This window comes from Phascolarctos cinereus, unplaced genomic scaffold, assembly GCF_003287225.1.
Source record: "Phascolarctos cinereus isolate Bilbo 61053 unplaced genomic scaffold, phaCin_HiC Scaffold_1;HRSCAF=81, whole genome shotgun sequence".
NCBI lineage: Eukaryota > Metazoa > Chordata > Mammalia > Diprotodontia > Phascolarctidae > Phascolarctos > Phascolarctos cinereus.
In genome coordinates, this window is record NW_027555514.1 from 196,648,616 (window position 1) to 196,663,397 (window position 14,782).

The 14,782-nt window shown below is 39.9% G+C and overlaps 1 protein-coding gene across 1 annotated transcript in view; it reads left to right on the forward strand.

Moving 5' to 3' along the window:
- The window catches only part of CACNA1C (calcium voltage-gated channel subunit alpha1 C), a 1,008,001-nt gene that overhangs the window by 641,753 nt on the left and 351,466 nt on the right, over nt 1–14,782 (forward strand). The window contains 1 exon segment of the mRNA XM_078156118.1: nt 4,601–4,740. Within this exon segment, the coding sequence (XP_078012244.1) occupies nt 4,601–4,740 (140 nt within the window).

Below are 14,782 nucleotides of genomic sequence, written 5' to 3' on the forward strand. Positions count from 1 at the left end.
GGAACCCAGGTTAGATTTTGCCTGTTAGCTCAGTCCAGTGGGAGGGTATTGTTACTGCTCTTAGCTATGAATCGTTCTCTTGCATTGAGATAGTAATTTCTCATCCGCAAAACAGCATGGTACAGTATGAAAAATATTGGATTTGGAGTCAGAATCAGGGTTCAGATCCTGTTTCTACCATTTATTTGCTATATGATCTTTGGCAAGTCACTTAAACTCTCTGGGCCTCAGTTTCCTCAACTGTAAAATGATAGGGTTGGAATAGGTGACTTCTAAGGTCTCTTCCAACTCTCAATGAATGATTTTACGAAAGTGTGATTTTTGTTACTCCTCAGGGGGACCCTGTGGGGCATGATTATATCCAAAGACATGGGGTCTAGCCATTTTACAGTGAGTATAGGTAAAGTTACCCAGTGTCCGCAGTACAAGAAGCTTATGGAGGCTGTTTTGGGCCTGCTACCAGTATAACTGATCTAATGAAAGTATTATAGGAAGGAAACTTACAGTCATCACACTAAATACTCAGCCCTCCTAGATCTTAAGAAGCTAGCTTTTGACACTAGAGTTCTCCATCATAGACTCTTGGCCAGTTGGTTGTTTACTAAGACCAGGGGTGGGGAACCTGTAGCCTTGAGGCCATATGTGGCCCTCTAGGTCCTCAAGTGTGGCCCTTTGACTAAATCTAAACTTCACAGAACAAATACCCCCTTAATAAAAGGATTTGTCTGTAAAATTTGGACTTAGTCAAAAGGCTGCACCCAAGGACCTAGAGGGCCACATGTGACCTTGAGGCCACAGGTTCCCCATCCCTGAGTCCAAGACCCTTGATATTTTTCCTACTGATGTCCCACACTCTATTTCAGCTTGTTCTTGAACACCTGCATCTAGTCTAGAAATGGCATGATCATAACTCTTGATATCTCTCTTTTATTTGGAAAATCCGGTACTGCGAAGATTTCTTCATCCCGTACCACAGAAGTATCCTTTTTTCTGTACCCTTTATAAATACTGCACAAAAAAAAAATCCCATTGAGCCTTTCCTTATACTAGGTACTCTCTGCTTCCTTCACCCTTCTTTTGTTTGTTTGTTTGTTTGTTTGTTTTGGTCTGTGCTCACCTAGAGGTTTGCATCTTCCTACAGGCAAATTGGAGTTTGACATGTCGTCTGAGTGACCAGTGCAAAAGCATTACTTTCCTTTTCCTCTCCTGTAATTCATATGACAGAATATTCTTTGCTGAAGCTACATGACTCTTCAAAGGTTGCCATGGTAGGAGATGGGAGGGGTAGAAAGGAGGATGTTAGGGTACTGAAGGGAGGGCCATGTTAGGGGGAAAAGTTCTTCCAATCTGAAGCACCAACGACCCCCAAGAGGCCTACTTACCTAGAAAGAATAATTTTCCAAAGAGATTTCCAGGCTCTTGCAGCAGCTGATCTCCCTATGCAATTCTGATCAGCCAAGCCTTTTAATACCTATATCCTTTAGGAGACCATGACCCTGGGATGACAAGACTGCTCTGTGCTCCTTTGAAGAACAATAAATCTACTGTTTTATGCATGTATATAATTAATATATTTAGTTATAATATATTTATATAAATATGTATTTATATAAATATAATAGATATATTGTAAATAAATATATTATATAAATTATATATACATACGTTAATATATTTGTTTTATATTATTATAATATATGCCATAATATATCAATATAGTTATATTGTACATTATATGATATTGATATATTAATATATTTGTGTATCTGTATAAACATTCATATAGATATAATATATTATATATAAAACATATTAAATGTATTAGAAATAAATACATTTGTATAAATTACACACACACACACACACACACACACACACACATATAGTAGTTTTGTTTTTCTTCAAAGGAGCACAGAGCAGTCTTGTCATCCCAGGGTCATGGTCTCCTAAAGGACATAGATATAGATATAGATATGATATAGATATAGATATAGATATAGATATAGATATAGATATATAGATGTAGATATATATATATATATATATCAGTCCTATCTAAGGTGTCAGTCCGAAAATGTAATACAGTATAGAAAAAAGAGCACTGGGTTTAGAATTGGAAGATCTAAGTTCAAATTTCCGCTCTGTCAAGGTCACTCATATGACCTTGGGCAAATCACTTCATTTCTCTGGGCCTCAGTTTCCTCACGTGTAATATAAAATCCCACGTGGTGTTCAAAGCCCCTGATAGCCTGGCCCCCTTCTTCTTTTCCAGTCTTCTCATACCTTACTACCCCAACAGATTTTATGGTCCAATGATACGGGCCTTCTTGTTGTTCATTAGAGAGGACAATCCATCTCTTGACTCTGGGCATCTTCACTGACTGTCCTCTGTGCCTGGAATGCTCTCCCTCCTCCTCTTCCTCACCTAGGCTCCTTGGCTTCCTTTATCATTCCAAATAAAACCCTACCTTTTATAAGAAGCTTTTTCTTATCCTCCTCAATGCTAATACATTCTCTCTAAAATTATGGCAAACTTATATTGTGTTTGTACATGCAGTATAATTGTTTAGATGTTGCCTTCTCCATGAGACTGTGAGCTCCTTGAGAACAGGGATTGTTTTTTGCCTTGCTCTGTATCCCCAGGGCTTAGTGGTACATGGCACACAGCAGGTGCTTGTTGACTGATTCCAGCTACTATTGATGCTCCCTATACGTGCTGTTCTAGCTTCTACCTCTCAGCTTTTGAATAGGCTATCCCTAATGCCTAGAATGATTTTCCTCTTCATCTCTGCCTCTTAGAATTTCTATCTCCCTTCAGCACTCCACTTAACTCTTTCACCATCACCTCTACAACCTGTCTAGAATGAATATAAGCACCATGAGGGCAAAACCGATTTCTTTCTTGTCTTTGTATTTCCAGCACCCAGCATAGAACTTGGTGTAGAGTAGGTTCATTCATTAACAGATAATTCTTAAATTTGATTATCTACTTTAAGCCCTTCATTCTACAAATGGAGAAACAGAGACCCAGAAAACTGAAGTCACAGAATGGCAGAATGTTAGTCTTTGGAGAACATCTCCAGAAGTTCTTAACCTTTTCTGTTATGTCATGGACCCCTTAAGTGTACCAGTAAAGTCTATGGATCCCTTCTCAGAATAGTATCTCTAAATGCATAAAATATGTAGTTTAATTCCTTCATGATGAGTAGATGAAGTTTTGAGTGGCTTTACTGTCTAATTTACTCCTGAATTAGTAATTGACAGACCAGAGATTTGAATCCATTCCAAGACCACCATTCTTTCCTCTACATTTTACCAAGGCCACACAGTAAATGGAAGAGCTGGTGACTCCCATCCTAAAAGAGAGACCCCCAGAACAGTGACCACAGCCACTGTCGAGAGCAATTTTCATGTAAACTCAGTATAACAAGCAGAAGCGTGTGCAGCACATTCCATTAGGATGTGCACCTAAACAATTTTTTTAAAGCAAACAGTTATTGAAATCTCAGTCATAAAGGATATCAAATGAATTAGAGAAACTGAAACAAAATTTTTTCAAATAGCAAGCTTTAAATACTAACTTAAAAATATAAGGGTGGGGTTTTTTTTTTGAGACATTAGGGTGAGCCTGGGAATACCTAGCATACCCTGTTGTCCCACAAGCACCCACAAGTACTGTCTTGATATAAGGACAATCCTTAGTAGGGACAGTCCTTATTCTAATATGATCTGGATTCTCCATCTCAGTCATATACAAAGAAAGTATCATCAGGACTCAGTTATTAGCTCTGATGTTCTCAAGGCATCCTATTTAATCTATCACTTAAACATTAAAGAGAATAATAGTGATCAAATCATGACTCCTAAGACTTAAATGGTCTTTCAGAAAGCTATTCCCCTTCCTCTAGGTAGGACTGTACCTGTGACCCCAGTCAAGTGGCTACATCTTACTATTAAATCTCTCACCCCTGCTTGTTTCATTCAATGTCTGAGAAGCATCTATGGGGAAAATAAAAAGTTTCATAGGTTTTTTTAATGTCCAGTTCTGTCCCTAACCCCTTCTGACTAATCAGTGCATTCTCATAATGGTGGATTAGCTTTAATGTCTATAGAATGGTGAAAAGGGCCCAGGTCATGGCTTTAATTCCCTGTGCTGGATCAATTAGCTTTGCTGTATTCCACAATAATTATTATTTTAAGCAGTTGATAAAGCCCTGAACGTGAAGAAATCTTTCCCCCATACCTCAAGTGTCAGAGTTTCATCCCTTTAGCTTAGGACTGATCCCTGTTGAAATGCAAATCCCTCTCAGAGGAGTAAAACTTTAAGCTGTTATCAGTCAAGTATACCTTAATGTGATTTAGTATGAATGAAAGATCTGAGTCCAGCTTTTAACAAAGCAGTTGAAGAATGGGGATAATAGTGGAGCATGGAAAGAGCCCTAGGTCTTTCTAGGATACATATGGGGGGAGTAAGACATGGAAACCACTACATCATGAAAGAGATAAAAGGGAAAAACTAAGAGTTCTGGGGCACAAAAGATACAATTTACAATTTCCCTTACAGCATCTTTATTTTTTTTTCTCTCTCTCTCTTTTCTAGGCTGTTTAGTGCAATTTTAGAACAAGCAACCAAAGCAGATGGGGCAAATGCATTAGGAGGAAAAGGGGCTGGATTTGATGTAAAGGCCCTGAGGGCTTTCCGAGTGCTGCGTCCCTTACGCCTGGTGTCTGGAGTGCCAAGTAAGTGATGTTTACATACACACACACACACACACACACACACACACACACACACACACATATATAAACCAATATTATGAATACGGTACTTCTGCTGTGTCTGGGACAGGGCCAGTGACAATTAAGGGGGAAATGGAATGAATGCATGACAAATAGAGGCAGCTATGTCTTCTGCTAGGTTGGACAGGGGGATAAGCATAGTCCCTGGCTGAAAAATACTTTCAGTGGGAATTCAAAATCAGATGAGTGGAGTGAAAAGGAGAGAGAGAGAATCAGCAAGACAGAAGAACAGTATCTCAAGGCCAGATTTTGACTCAGGAGAAAGTTAACATTAAAATCCAAAAGATGAAAAATCCAGTAGCAAGCTAGAAAATAAGGATAAGCCAGGTTCAAAGATTTGGTTTCAAAATGAAGAGGTGCTTTTTTTTTCTTTTTTATGGGTTGACGGCATTGGCTAATGGTCCGATGATGGGCTAATGGACCAATGATCCAATGTTTCTTTTCTGTATTTGCCAGCTCCCATCCTGCTTTTGTGTGGAGCAGTTGAGAAAGAAAAGACTACAGAAACTTGACCGCCCAGTAACCTCTACTTGCTGTTTCTTCCCAAACCCCCTTAATTCTAATGCCTTTTCTCTGTTGATTAATCCTCATTTATCCTATAAATAACTTGTTTGTACCTAGTTGTTTGTATGTTATCTCTCTCATTAGATTGTAAACTCCTTGAAGACAGAGTCTGTCTTTTGCCTTTCTTTGTACAGTGCCTGAGGCATAGCAGGTGCTTAATAAATATTTACTGACTGACTTCATTGATCAGCCCCAGGTCATTTCTGTGCAGGAGACAATTTTTATTTAAGTAGATTTTTCAAAAGTGATTTCTATTGCTTAAAACAACTTAAAAATTGAGAACTTGGAATCCTGGAGTCTCGGCCACTTACCTCGTATGACTTTTGATGAGTCATTCAACCTTTGTGGGGTATCCTCATCCATAAAAGAAGGGGATTGAACTTAATGGTCACTATGACTGCTCCAGCACTTTCCAGTTCAGTAGCTATAATCTCATGATCAAATACAAATATACTAAAATAAAACCTGAAATCAACTATTTAAAAAACCTGAAAAAATGAATAAAGACTTTATTAAGCATGCAAAGCAATATGCCAAGTGCAGGGGGGTGGGGATACAACTAGAAAAACAAGACAGTCTCTCCTCTCAAGATGCTCACATTCTAATGGGGGGAACAACACATATGAAAAGTTTCAGCTGCAAATCACATGGAAAAGTCCTGTGGACCTTGGGGTGTGGGGCAAAGCAGATGGTAATGTTTTCTGTTTCTTGCATCATCATAGTTCACCAAGGTATCCCCCTGCCCTACCCAGAAAGTCATCCCATATAATAAATGGTATTTTTTAGAGAAGAGAAAAAAATCAGGACAATTGATCAATATATTGAAAAAGTACAAAAATATGTTCAGTGTGTAACACCTGTGGACCTCTATGCATCTTTTTAAACATCATTTCTACCGATAAAATCATGTCCTATTCGGGTGTGAAGCCATTTGAAAGTAACAGTGACGGGTGACAAAATTTTCCTTTTTGGGTCTTCACTGGCTGTGGCTATATCTGTAGCACCTGCAGGAGGAATTGCCAGACTGCATCTCCACAGGGATTACTTCCCCGGACAATGGCTAAGGGCAGTGGCATCGAAGCAATGCTATTCCTAAGGCTTGGGTTCAGGGTCCTGGAGAATCTCTAGCAGAGTCTTAGAAGAGATGGTGGTCAATATAATGGTAGTGGTTTGACGTGGCTACCACAAACTGCCTTTTGTCTCTTTCTCAGGGTCCCTGGCTGCTTCAGCTAGGCTAATTTGTCTACCCTGTATATAGAGTTGGTTGGTAGTTGGTGGGGATGGTTGGCCCCTTTTCCATAGGAGTTGCTTTCCCATATGATGGCTGTGAGGCCTAGTCCTGAAGCAGGACTGATGACATGGAGGGGTGGGATAGAGAGGTTGCCACTTCCAGGGCTCCTCAGCCTATCTGCCTGAAGGTAGCAGTCAGTCAGTAATCATTGCTGGTGATGGTGCAGAAGGTGGTCTCCTCCACGGTGATTTCTCCTTTCAATGATGGCTCTGGGAGCTGGGCTGAAAGCAAATCTAGTAGTTTAGGGGGGCAATGCTCTTTCCAAAGTTCTTGGGCTCTAGGTCCTGACCCCATCAGTGTCTTAGTAAAGATAATAGTTGAGGTAATGGTGATGGTGGTTTGACTTGATGGTACATACTGCCTCATGTAATTCTCCTTATTGTTGTTGTTTTGTTTTTTGTTTTTGATTGGGCAGCGGGGTTAAGTGACTTGCCCAGGGTCACACAACTAGTAAGTGTTCTGTGTCTGAGGCCAGATTTGAACTCAGGTCCTCCTGAATCCAGGGCCGGTGCTCTATCCACTGCACCACCTAGCTGCCCCTCTCTTAGGGTGTCTTGCTGCTTCAGCCAGGTTGGATTTGGGACATTTGGCTAACAGTTGGTGGGAATAACCAAGAAGGACAAAAATAGTAATGAAATGCTCAAATGAAGCCAACATTCTTACAGAAAACAAGCTTATGACCTGCTGGGTCACCCTAGCAGGTCTAGATTACAAACTTTTTAAGGATAAAGATCATATTTTGTGCTAGGACAGATTCTTAGTTCTTCAGTTTGTCTGTCAATAAATAAGTATTGAATGCCCACGGTTACATAGTGTTGTAATAGGCACTATGGGTACATAATAAAGAATAAATACATGTTTGCCCTCAAGGGATTTATTTATAGTCTTTAAAATAGATGCAAACAAATGCATTTGAAATATAAAATTACAGTAAATACTAACTGGCATTGAAAGGAAGGGTTGGGTTGGAGAATGGCTAATACTCAGCAGGTGAAACTTCCTGAAGCAGTACCTCAAACTACAGTATAAATGATGAGGGAGGGGCCATATTTTGTCCTTGAGCAAGGATCCATTGTATTTACTTCCTGTAGAATGTCAGTTGAAAAGGGTCTTAAGGATAATCCAGACCAACCAGTTTAGTCTGCTTAATTTTCAGATCAAGATTACAAGGTAATGAACCCACTGGCTCATCAGATTTGCAGTTTAGATGCGTATTTTGGCATTCAAGGTGATGGCATTAGTAGCCTTATGGAGTCACAGGTGCTCTTGAACACCTGACTTCATGCTTAGAGTCAATGGTTGTTCACATATTCTATAGGCCAATAATAAAGAATGCTCACTTCCCTGACCTGCCATTTCTAGCTGTGGAAAAAAAATACGTACATACATATACATATACATATACATATACATATACATATACATATACATATACATATACATATACATATACATATACATATACATATACATATACATATACATATACATATACATATGCATATACATATACATATGCATACACATATATATACATATATGTATGTGTGTGTATGTATACACACACACACACACACACACACACACACACACACACACATATATATTTCCCCTTTTATGGCTACCTTTCTGGAAAACCAGCAGACAGAATAGCATTTGACATAACAAATACTTCCTTAGGAGAAGAAATAAAGATAACAGAAATAATATGTGTAAAAATGCTGAAATAATTTTGTATGGCCTTGGAGTTTTTGTCTAATACAAGACTGAAGGTAATATACCTAATAAACCTGGCAATTCCTAACCCAACTAGAGAATACCATGCAGAGACCAAACTGCTTCCTAAATAACTTTCTGCTTTCTTCTACCTTCTTTATGCCATGGGGTATCATGTATGGGAAATAGGAAAAAAGCCAGTATGGCTGGATCACAGATTGCACAGAGGAATGCAATGTGTGAGGAAACTAGAAAGGCAGAAAGAGACCAAGTTGTGAAGAGTTTTAAATGCTGAGCAGGAGTTTATGCTTGATCCTTGAGGTTAGAGGAGCCACTCGACCTTGGTGAATAGGAGAATGATGTGGTCAAAACTGTGTAAGAAAATCATTTTAGCAGCTGAGTGGAGGATCAATTAAAATGGGAAGAGGCTTGACAAAGTAAAATCAATTAGAAGACTATTAAAATAAACTAAGCAAGAGGTGATAAGGAACTGAACTCAGATGATGGTGCTGTAAGGGGAGAGAAGGGACCAGATGCGAGAGATGTTGCATAGGTAGGAATGACATGTTTTGGCAAATGATTGGATACATGGGATGAGGAAGAGTCAGGAGTTGAAGATGATGTGCATGTTACAAATCTGGCTGACTTTAAGGCTTGTAATGCCCTCAACAGAAATAGGGGTGTTTAGAATGGGAGTGGGTTTGGGGTGGAGGAGGGGGAGATAATGATTTCTTTTTTCAGACATGCTGAGTTTCAGATAGCTGCAGACATGTAGTTTGAAATGTATAATAGACAGCTGGTAATATAGTGCTGGATTTCAGGAGATAAAGAAGGGTTGGAAATATAGATCTAGGAGTCATCTGCATAGAAATGATAATTGAACCTATGGGAGCTAATGAGATTTCTGAGAGATAGTAATTAGGAGAGGAGGGGAAGGGGAGGAAAGGAGAGAAGAGAGGATAGCTGCGAAACAGAAGAAGAGGAGAACAGGGGAAGAGAAGGGAGGAATGGGAAAGAGAGGAGAGGAAAAGAGAAGAGATGAGAAAACCTTAGAGTACAGCCACAGTTAGGGAATGTGACATGGATGATGAATGAAAATGTGTAGGGTCCAGGGACCCCAGAAACGTCAGATGGATCTGCTTGAGAATGGACAGCAACTTTTCTCAGCATAACTGCAATGGACTGTCCTTTGTTTCCGACCTTCTCCCCTCCTTCTACCTACTTCCCACTAAATTGAAGTTGCCAGCAAATCAGAATTCTTGGTCACATCTCTGCTAGTGGCAATACACATTGCCCTCAATAGTTGAATAACAATAGGATGTGGTAGATCAAATCATCTCATTAAAGCATTACTTCAAACTTCCAGAAGATCTATGATATCATTGGTGTAGCTAATGGCTCTCTCTCATCTCAGTAGACAGTCTTTATGAATTGCTCTGGCCAAAATAATTCCATCACCTGATGGCCAACCTTCTAGTAATAGCACCCTCTGGGATTAATTAGGTTGGTGCTCAGATAACAGACGTCATTGGGTCTGTATTGAAAGACTTTATAGCTTGGTGAAAGCTTCCAGAGGTTGTAATCCACTGTCTCAGCTTTTATGAACTGAGGGTCACTTCCATGGCAGAGAAAGATATCAAAATATAACTTCAGAGAAGGTTTTCTTTAAGTGGTGGTCCTACTAACTAACCTTATGTTTAGCCTTTTCAGCTTTTCCAAAGCACATTCCCATCTAGTTATCGTTTGAGCCCCAACACAGTCAGCAAGAATTCATTAAGCATCTACTGTGTGCCACAAACTGTGCTAGGTGCTGGAAATACAAAACTGTGTGTGTTTCACTAAAGTGAAACAGTCCCTGCCCTCAAGGAGCTTATAATCTATCTATTAGTGTTGTATATATTCTCTTTGGATGGACCAATATCTTGGTTGAGTTCTGAAGGACATGGCTCTATGCAAAAAGTTTCTAATGTTTAAGAAATTTTTTCTCATAAAATCAAATGAATCCTCGATATCATCAATTTGTGATTTCCCTGTAAGTGTAAAATCGGAGCCCATCCTTGCCTGCCCACTCTGTGCCACTCTTGTATACACCCTCTCCTAAATTCACTGCAGGCTTTCCTCAATTTTGTCTGACATTGTAAGTATACCGGTAGAACACTCTACTATTTACCTGCCATTTCTGATGAGTGTCAAGCTCATCCTGTCTTCCTATCATGCATTTCTTTGATGATATCTTTTACTACTGCCCTTCTGCAAAACTGCTCATGGCGCAATGGAATGCACTGGTGACAAAGAAAAACACATAAAGCTCAGGTCACAGGTGTTTTCCACTAAACTGATATAACTTAAATGTCATCATCACAGACCCAGGGTAAGATAAACCTGGGGAAGGTTGCAAGCATTCAAGAACATAATACAGCAAAGGGAAGGATTGGAGATCTACTAAGCAAGATCCACCAACAGATGATCATCTAATGCACTTGAGTAACTTGAATAAAGACTCTATCTATGAGCACCTGGTGAAATTCTGAATGACTGAAATCATTTTGGTTCGTGGGCCTCATTAACAAAGCTATACAATCAGTCCAGAAATAGCAATCCCTCTGCTTACTGGCCATCCAGTTCTTTTGCACATAGATAAATACAGTTATAGAACTATAATAATGCGTATGATAAATCTCATATCAAACTGTAAGCCATACTGATCAATAGTATACACTCCTACTCATTGTTGGGATTAAATATTTGTGCTGTGAGCAAGTAACTGGTTCATGCATTTGTGGAATACTGAGGAAGAGGTGATCCTCTGTCTTGCGTTTCCCGTGTCAGAGATGTCAAATCGAATTAGATTTTGAAAATGTCAAATAGTTCTTTTAATTCTTACTTTGAGGAGCGGGAGGGGGCAGGGAAGGGAAGAGACATGTTGGCAGAGAGTTATTTTAATAGCCATTGAAAAGTTCAAAGTCACTAAGAAATATTCTCCACACCCCACACCTCTCAAGGGAGATGGAGAAGAATGTGCCATTTGCCTCTTTCATTGGTCTGTGGCTTGGGATAACTTCCTACATGGTAGACTGGGCTGAAACTGTAAGTTCCTGGAGTCCTTCAGTACTCTTTGAATACCCCAGGATAAATGTTTATGAGATCATTCTTTTTAACTTCAGTTGGTCAAAAAACATTTATTCAGTACTCACTGTATGCCAGGCACTGTGGTAAGCATGAGGACACAAAGGGAAGAGGAATATTTCTCACCTCTGAACACCAGTGTTCTACAACCCAATACCTTTATCGGTTGAGAATGCCTCTTTGATTACATTCCAGTATCAAATGTATAAACTAGCTGTGAACAATTCCAAGACCTCTGTTGAATCAGCTACTCAATCAAAGGTGTAAACTAAGTTCAATCAGTGAGGTGCCTCAAGAGCCACTGGATAAGGTCAGAAGATGAAGTGTTTTGGGAATGGTTGAAGGAATTAGACACACTTCTGTGCCTATGTATATCAGAGAAGGCTATTCCAGCAAGTGTTTCAAGATGTAAGTTTTGGGAGTGCTTTGAGGAGCCAGTCCTTTCCCCTATAACAGAAAGCAGCAAGAAGGAAGGAGAATGACCGTAGAGGGAATGTCGTGATGCTCCTATACCTCCCCTTGCCCCAACCATTGACCATATTATCAGAGAAACTGAGAACTACTATACACACCAACAAAAGGCAGCTTCAGAGAAGCTTTTCTGGGTGGAGAGATTAGCAGCACCAGGAGTCTACAAGGTTCCCCAGCAAAAAAGCTTCACAGTCCTCCAGAGAACTTCATGAGGACTCTGGAAAGGGAGAAAAGGACTTCCATCCATCCCGGAATCCCTTTGCCTCATTGCTCTCTAAACTTGGGCCTACTTTCCCTTGGACTCTTTATGTACTTGTGGAAAAGTGTGTCCTAAATTTTGTGTAGGATAATTTGGTACCAACTGATCTTACTATTCCATTAATAAATATTCCTTTTTGAGAACTAATTAACTATGGATGGCTAATGATGGTGGCACTCTGGTGGGAATGCATGAGTGGCAGTACTTACATTTTTAAAATTTTTTAATTAATTTATTTTGAATTATCAACAGTCACTTCCATAAGCTTTTGAATTTTACATTTTTCTCCCCCTCCCTCCCCACCTCCCTCCCTAAGACGGCGTGCAATCTGATATGTGCTATACATATATATTCCTATTAAACGTATTAGTGATGTTGTAGGTAAGAATTAGAACCAATAGGAGGAACCATCAGAAAGAGGAAACAAAACACAACAGAAGAAAAAAAATAGGAAATAGTATGCTTCGATCTGCATTCAAACCCCGTAGTTCTTTCTTTGGATGCGGATAGCATTTCCTGTCATGAGGCCTTTGGAGATGTCTTAGATCCTTGTATTTCTGAGAAGGGTTACGTCTATCAATATTAGTCATCGCACAACATGGCTGTTACTGTGTACCATGTTCTTCTAGTTCTCCTCATTTCACTCAGCATCAGATACATTTTTTTTAACCCTTTGGAGTTACCCCTAAAAACTGGAGGAGAGCAATAGTCAGCCACCCTCTGGGAACAAAATCTCCAAGGGCTACTTAAGAGGTTGTTGAGTGAGCCAAGGAGAATGCTTCACAGAGAAAAGCAAAAATAGTCCATGATCTGAAGCTTACATTCTAATGGCAGAGGTAACATGCAAATATCTAGGAATATGTAAAATATGAACAGAGTAAATAGAAGGTAATCTCAGAGGAAAATGTGCTAGCTGCAGGGGAAATTGGGAAAGGTCTCATGCAGAAGGTGGAATCTGAACTGAGTCTTGAAGGAAGTCAGGGAACTAAGAGGCATCGGTGAGGAGAGCAATAGATCCAGTTATGGAGGACAGGGTGTACAGAGATATGGAACCAGGTGGTAGACTGAGTGTCATGTGCAAGGAATCTCAAGTAGGGCCACAGTAGCTGGATAATAGTGTGGAGAGGGGAGTAAAGGCTAGAAATATAGGAAAGGGCGAGGAGAAAAAGAACCTTAAATGACAAATAGATGACTTTATATTTGATCTTAGAGGTGATAGAGAACCACTGGAGTGTATTGAGTAGGAGAGTGACATTGATAGACCTGCACTTTAGGAAAATCACTTTCATAGCTGAATGGAGAATGGATTGGAGTGGGGAGAGGCTTGAGGCGGGGAGACCAATTAAAAGGCTATTGAAATAGTCCAGGGAAAGGTGATAAGGGTCTAAATGATAATGGAGGTTGTAGGAGGGGGAAGAAGGGGATGTATATGAAAGATGTCAAGATGTCAGAAATGATTAGATTTGGTAGTGGATTGACTATGTAGATGGAGTGAGAGTGAGGAGCCAGGATGAAAAAGAAGTTGGAAACCTGGGTGACTGGGAGAATATTGGTGCCTTCAAAAGTAAAAGGGAAGGAATAGCAGAAGGTAGCACAGTGAAAAGTACTCCCCTACCCCATGGCAAACAAACAAACAAAAAACCCCCTTCCTAACAGATCTAGAAAATGTGCCAGACCAAATCTTGAAGAGGAAATCCAGAAAAAGTCATTATGAGCCTCTCCCCCTCCTACCTTCCCTATTACTGTAGAGGACAAAACCATCCTCCCAGTCCCTTAGGCTCACATCCTAGGATTTATCCTCAATCTCTTATTATCTCTTACCTCTAACATATAATATGTTGCCAAAGCCTGGCATTTTCACCTTTGCAATATCTGTCAAATATGCCACCTTCTCTCCTCTGACACTTTGGTTCAGAACCTTATCACCTGGATTATCACAATGATCTAATGGTGGGTCTACCTGCCTCAAATCTCTTCCCGTTCCAATCCATCCTCCATTTGCCATCAAAGTGATTTTCCTAAAGTTCAGGTCTGCCCATGTCATTCCCCTACTCAATAAACTGTGGTGGCTCTCCATCACCTCCAGGATCAAATACAGAATGCACTGTTTGACACTCAAAACCCTTCTTCCTTTCTAGCATTCTTATACTTTGAACCCAGTGACACAGGCCTCCTGGCTTTCCAGAAACAAGACACTCCATCTCTTGGCTCTGAGCATTTTTTCTGACTGTCCTTCATGTCTGGAATGCTCTCACTCCTCAACTCTGCCTACTGGATTCCCTGGCTTGCTTTCAGTCCCAGCTAAAATCCCATCTTTTACAGGAAGCCTTTCTCAACTACGATGCCTTCTCTCTGTTGATTATTTCCTGTTTATCTTGCATATAGCTTGCTTTGTATATATTTGTTTGAATATCATCTCCTTCGTTAGATTGTAAGCTCCTTGAGGGGAGGAGCTATCTTTTAACTCTTTTTATATCCCAATTGGTAAGGACAGTGCCTGGCACAAAGTAGGTGCTCAATACATGTTTATTGAGTGTTATTGATTGATTTGTCCA